Here is a 7,157-nt window from a genome sequence, read left to right as displayed (position 1 = left end):
ATATATACATATGATTTCTATAATTTAAACACAAATTTTTTAAACGTTTAATGAATAAATAATCATATGAAAATATAAAAAGATTCTTAATAGAAGCTATTAACGTTAATGAAACTGTCAGTTAATTTGTAAAGTTAAATACTATTTTAATCGTCCTAAATAACATCTTTGATTAAAATTCATAATGATTTATTGCTAATGAAGTATTTTATGACGGTTTAGAGGCAGCTTGTTCGACAGAAACAATATTGAGTTGGAGCAAAAGCCACTCAGCTATCAGACCAAACTGTAGTCAACAGATCGACCTGTCAATAAATGTCAAATTCAAATAAACGGAAATTGCTAAACCGTTTAGTACAAAGCAACCAATATTTACAATCATATTAATAGCCCCTCTCCTGGTTCGATGAATTATTGAAATTGAAATTCAGTATAATATTGAATTCTTGTCATCTTGTCCCCGTTAATAAGTATGGCCAATGTAATCATTATTTCAATTCTAATTTGTAGGATTATAAAAATAGATTATTTTTAAATAGTTACGTATTTAAGTGTTTTTATTCATAAAATTATTTAAAAAATTGAATACTTAATTGTTTGAAACGACTCTTGATTTTCAAAGGAAATCACTATGAAGTGAAAACTCTTTTCACTTTTTCATCTTTATTCTGGGACAGTTGTTCTTCTCAAGAATCACCATGTGGACAATTTAACCATCATTTGTCTGGCTACATTAAATAACGTTAAACAAAATTAAATAACACAATAATAATAATTTTATTATGCAAGCTTGTATTGATAGTTATGGTTTAAAAATTTACAAAAGATTGATAATTGATGATACAGAGGAGGTTTTACGATTGGATCTCAGTAAGGAATTCCTAAATGGAGTGACTCGAACTGTAAAGGATTTTTAGTGTTAGGTATTAGTTCAGTGGGAAGGAATGGCAATCAGGAGATTGGAATTCTGTATCTGACAGCTGAATGAATTAATATACAGTGTGGTCAATAATATATCAACGTTTTTAGGTTCTTAAAATGAAAATAAATCCCGGAATCTTAGGAATTGATAAAGAATTGAGGTGTTATTTCGGGTTGTTTGGGAAATTTAGGTATTCCGTGTTATTTACTGATCAACGGTGACTCCTAGGTTTTTCTGATATTTTGAAACTGGATTTGCATGTTGTGGTTTAATGGATACTAACAAAATCCTGTCAGATGGATGAAAGCATATATATATCACATGTATCATTCAATCATAAATAAAAAGTTTTATGACGGAATAAAGTTTCATTTTAAAAATTGAATATTTGAACTAATGTTTGTACATGGTTTATGGAACTTTGAGAATCGTAAAATATTATCTATTTATGTATGTATATTTGTTATAGTATTTCTGTTACAGAATAAGATTTCCTGATGAATGAGAAACAAATTTTTAGTTATGTGTTCTTTAATCGAAAATAATAATGATTTATAATACAGATGATTATTAAATTAAAAACCCTATGACTAGGTTAATCTTTAAATAACGGTGGAAACCGGAGGAACAAATTTAAAAATTCAATTCATTGGCTAAATCGGGGTACAAGCCCACTAAGGGGAAATGAATGGAATTGGATATTGGGTGAAGCGGTTCAAATCGAGCAGAAAGAGGAGGTAGCCTGAATTATTGGTTCTTAAATGAAGTTTTCTTTCAAGTAGAAAAGATATGGCCGTCTTAGGCTTTCTTCGAGTCTCGATTCGTTCTCTATGGAAAGTGATATAGTACCATTTGTTATATTTTACCAGCTTTTGTATGTTTTTTTTTTTATTTCAGTATCAATGAACAGAAATATAATAAAAAAACAATAATAAAAATAAATACAAATATAATATATTTTTTAAAAAACAAATTAATAAAAAATTGTTTATTTAAATCTGAGTTCCTTTTCTCACCTTTTTTGTATCGTTCAGTTGGAACGAATGGTCTTGCATTTGGCACTTTCAAAGTAAATACTGTTAATTGGCTATAATAACTATACGAGGTTTTGTGGTGATTATTTAATATCATCACTAACTGCTCACCTCAACGTATTGATTGACAGTACAAACTTTAAAGAAGCATAGTATGTAACCACAGTTAAGTTAAAGGTAATTAGGATAAATTGCAGAGTCGAAACAATTACTCATTTCTGTATAGTCTGGAGGAACAAAGTTCCTCTAAGTACCACAGTATACATCCGAAACTGGCAAGTCACTTTTTTTTTATAGAGAACAGCGGAGATGAGGGGTCTACAGTGTATATTATAACTATTATAACCATAGTGGGGAGTCAAGTTTTCATAAAATCGACCTTCTCCCCCCCCCCCAGTCAGGCTTAGAACCGGCGCCGCTGCAATCGCTAGTTATTGTTCAAAGTTCACGATATCCTTTGGCTACAACCGGCCTCATGAAGGGCCACCAAAAGGAATATCAGACTTCATGTAATTGTTTATTGATGCTTGAGAATAGTACTTGGCAACCAATGCAATGAAATTCCAATAAAGAACTGAGAAAGATTAACCTGAAGCATATAGATGAGCTGATAAGGAAAAGAAAATAGAAGTGGGTTGGTCACGCCCTGGAAGTCTGAGAGTGTCATAAGAATTAAACACATTACTAGAATCCACCGGGTGCTATGAAGCAAGGACGACCCATGAAAATGTAAAAGAGATCGGTGATGAGAGAGATAAACCCCCCTAAGGGAAATAAACGTCCTTCAGTTTTAAACATATGCAATTTGGTATTCTGAGAGACGCTTTTGTTCGTCTAGTGGAAGAGATCGGTGATGAGGGTGGTACACCAAAGGGGCGGTAGTTGAGAGAAGTTAAAAACGAACGAGAAGTTAAGGTAGTTGATAGAGATATAATTTGCAGTGGTGGAAATTCGTGACGAACCTTTACATCAACGCAAATTAAAGGATACAACTAATGCATTGGTATCCAATTGATTAATTAACAACAGATGTAGTATCATAAGTGGAATCAAACCTGGGCCCGGAATCTGGAATAAAACTAATTTACCACTGAGCTGTAATAATTTCTTTTACATTAGTCCATTTAATAATTGTGGTCAAGTATTCAAGGGTTGAGTTAAGATAAACAGATTGTCGGTATTTATATTATACGTTTTTGATTTAATCTGGCGGTGTATTATTGTTTCCTGAAGTCTTAACTCTCAAGTTATTCTAATATTTTAATTTTGTAGTATTTAAATACAGTGTTTTGAGGTGGTTTTCGCTGGAAACATGTTTTTTACTGAAACTGATTTAATAAAACATGAATTATCAATAAAACAGTTTTCTCAAAAACTACTTATATTGTAATAAATATGACTAATGTTAAAAATAAAATCTACTGATCATTACGGTTCGATGATTTCTCGTTATTTAAACTAGCCTCAGCCACATCATCAGTTTGAAAAGCGTTCCATTGTACTAAGTAAATGTGGCAAAATAATGGAAAGAAAAAAAATTTCATTTATTAAGAGGTAAAGGTAAATGCGTTTTACTATAATAAAACATTATTATATTTTTAAACATTGTAACTAACATATTATTGAGGTTCTATCATAAAATATAAATTAATAGGGCGTACTTACTAGAAAAATGGCGACCCAAGCGAGGCCGATGTTGTCGAATGATATGGTACCCTGGAAAGGGTTAGATCCCTGAGGCTTGCAGTCGGTATAGTACTGGTTCCAGTTGACACAGCTGGCATTCGTGGGGATGTTGGGGCTCCATGGGAGGGCTTCGGCGGTGCAGATCTGGCGACCGATCTGGCTGGGGGGCAGATCCTCGCAGCGGTGCATCCCCGAGTCCTCGGGCCTCGAGCATATGTAGTCCCTCTCCTGGTCCTGGTGCCAATAGTAAGCCGCCAGCTGCCTGCTCAACAGGAGGGCAATTAGTCCACACAATCAGTCTCAGTGTTCAGGGTGTTCTCTGCTGTACTCAGTCATAGGGGATGAGCGTTCAAATGGATATGGGTTAGAAGGTAATGTAAATGAGTAGGATCGTTTGGGAATGTGTTATAAAAACGTAATGAAGAGCTCAATACTGCACAGGGATAACTAACAAAAGGTAGCAAAAAGTCTGATTGATTTCATTTTTTTTTTTGCCGTTGTCTGAGGGTTCTAGCCGATTAGCCCTAGGAGCTTAGAAAAAAATATTTCATATACTTTTATAAGTTTTTTGTATTTATCCTTTTACAGAATTTATGTTTGTTACATAACTACTGTTAGATTTTTTTAAAGCTATTAAATTAAATTTTAATAATCCCTTTGAAATAGTTCGGGCACACTGAATTAACAAAGTGGAGTCAAATATTTGTTTAAAAAGTAACAAAGTTTCTGTTTGTTTTTCGCATCTAAAAATAGTGTACATAGAAATTTTAATAAATTGAAACATAACTTTTCTTATAAAATTTTCGCCTTATCGAGGCTTAGATATAGATATATATTGTGTTAATTACAAATATTGGTATACATTCAACACTACTCCACGAAGCAAAGGTGTTTCATTAGATTCTTTAATTTACACGGAATTCGTACATTTGAATAAATGTTTTTCAAGAGAAAGAAAAAGATTCATGATTGGATAACTCGAGTGGTATACATAGAATAAATGAAATATCAATTTCTGGCCAGTGGAGTAGGAAATTTTTCACTTAATTGAATAAATTGTTTGAAACAACGTATATTTTCAATTTTCTCTTAAAAATGGCTGTCAATGGTAAAGATTTTTATTACTGTTTAAATAATGTCTACCTCAACCTCTGCCAAAACTATCTTTTACTTTCAATAGATTTATTTTTTGTTGTTTTGTATAAATGTTAGATACAACAAGTCAATTTGTCAAAAACTCTGAAATTTAGATTAATGATAATAATTATAACTTTTTGTTTACATAAACAAAAATGTTATTATGAATCATTTTTGTTTTGATGATAAAATATTTATAAACATATTAAAAAAAAAAAAAATGATTCAGACTTCTTATTATATCGTTCAAAGTGTTTTCACTGTATACATTCATGATTTGTGTTTATAAACACGTAAGGGTACATTATGATTTTTTCAAACAAAATTATTTTGATTTGCTGTAATGTGCAGATTCGAATCCAGCCTTGGTTTGTTCATTTTATTTCGTTGCGGACGCAATGTGACTAAATGAACTGTAGAAAAACTATAGTTGGAACCCACAAAGTGTTGAAACCAAATAAACAAACAAGCAATACAAGGCATCCGAACAGCTGGCATGAACACGAGAGGTCATTAGAAATGGATTTGCCATTTTGGAGATCATTCAAAAATTTATTTATCTCAATATATATTTAATAAACCTTGGTTTCATTCAAATTATTATATTACTTTCTAATTGATATATTTATTTCTATTCTGTCCCAAATTCAAATTTTACAGCTGGCTGGGTGAGCTCTGTGGTTTCAACTGTGTTGGATTTAAATTTTACAAGCTTGTTTCATATAAAAGTTTAGCACATGACCGAGAATATCTGATTAACACAGAAAATCCGTGAGAAATCAGTTTAGCAAAACGAAATAAAAAATAAAAATAAAATAATCACTAAAAAATTATTTGACAAGTGTCTTCAAATGATCCGTTTAATTTAGTCATTGATTAAAACCACGTTGTTTTGTGTTCTTATATTTAAAAGTTTTCAGTATGGAACAAAGGAACGAAAAGTAGAAAAGTATTTTCATAAAATAGTTTTATTCATTGTACCCCAGTGTGTTTTCGAACCTTTCGAATCTATATTTTTAATTTAAATGTTAAACTAGAAAATTTCAAGTTATCAGAAAATTCTTATCTCACTCGAATCTGACATTTACAGTCGCTGTTATTACAGATACCCTTAGTTATTTCATAAAAAATTAATACGGAATGAACTTTTCTACTATTTCCAACAAAACGTTTGAAATATGGCTTCTATTATACGGACAAAACAAAATCCGAAATTTCAGTACTATTTACATATATCTATATATATATTTTTTAATAATTAATTTTATTTTTGTCACTTACAGCTTTAAACTTATGTTAAAAATATACCTAATGTCTTATTATAGTAATTATGTCCATAAATTTTTGTTCTCGATTTTAATCGTAATATTGGAAAGCTATCGACAACCATCGATTCCTACTTCAGGGAAATCAGAAATTCCACCAGGTTGCATGACTAAGCTTCTATCTTATGTAATCACTTATTATTAGTTGAAAAGATTGATTACATTACTGAAACTAGTGAAATCGAATAACTAATCTAATATGGCTTCCACTGCTAATTATTCTCAGTATTTTGTATTCAGTTTAAGAATTCTCAAGAAAGAAGGACATTAGTAAATATCAAAAGTTTTGTAAAAGGTATTGCCAAATAACAATGTTAAAAGAAAATAATTTGAGAATAGCTAGAAGAAAAGTTTATGGAAACAGCATCAACGTTTTTAATATGAAATAGTCAATCACATAAATAATTCAATTTTTTGATAATTGCATAATCTTGTTGACTTTATTGTATGGAGCGTATTTATTGTTTTTAGGGTTCATTGGTCCTATGTTTTAGTATTTTAAATAAAATATGATACTTCATCTTAGTATAAACTAGGGAACATTTATGCTTGATGTTATGTTTTCAAAAAATCATAATAAATTTAAAAAAAAATTATAACAGACAATTTTAAAATAATGAAAGCAAGAGTGCTATTTTAATAGGAGTAGTTTCTGCCTGTGAAAGTAGTTTCAAAATGAGATCTCAAAATACCGGTAGGATTTTAATAGAACACAAAGAGTTTTAGAATGGTTTTTGGGACTGTGAAGTCAATTCAAGCAATCCTTTGCTCTAGGATAACTCTCATTTAGTTAAAAAATCAAGCAGTCGGGAATGGAATAAAAAGAGCGAAACGCTTATCGTTAAACCGAACTAACGAACCGTAATAATTCATTCCTGTCAAATCTAATTCTAAAGCATTTCGTTTTTTTAAAAGGTTTGCAATTAATTATATTTCTTTTCAATTTTCTCGTCAATTTATTTATCTGAAATATGAGTATTAACATTTTAGTGGAAATGTTGGGAAAATAAAATAATATTATATTTTCCTTTTTTCTCTAATAGTAGTAGGTGT

The 7,157-nt window shown here is 30.6% G+C and overlaps 1 protein-coding gene across 9 annotated transcripts in view; it reads right to left on the bottom strand.

The window, feature by feature from the left end:
- The window catches only part of Ca-alpha1T (Ca[2+]-channel protein alpha[[1]] subunit T), a 208,485-nt gene that overhangs the window by 119,408 nt on the left and 81,920 nt on the right, over positions 1 to 7,157 (bottom strand). For all 9 annotated transcript variants that reach the window (XM_067051774.1, XM_067051770.1, XM_067051775.1 and 6 more), the window contains one exon: positions 3,622 to 3,904. In XM_067051774.1, the coding sequence (XP_066907875.1) occupies positions 3,622 to 3,904 (283 nt within the window). The remainder of the gene's footprint in view (positions 1 to 3,621; positions 3,905 to 7,157) is intronic.

Source organism: Halyomorpha halys, unplaced genomic scaffold, assembly GCF_000696795.3.
Source record: "Halyomorpha halys isolate HHAL.00 unplaced genomic scaffold, Hhal_1.1 Scaffold873.1, whole genome shotgun sequence".
In the NCBI taxonomy this organism is placed as follows: Eukaryota; Metazoa; Arthropoda; class Insecta; order Hemiptera; family Pentatomidae; genus Halyomorpha; species Halyomorpha halys.
Note: the sequence above shows the minus strand (reverse complement) of the source record. Positions and strands in the feature narration are given on the sequence as shown.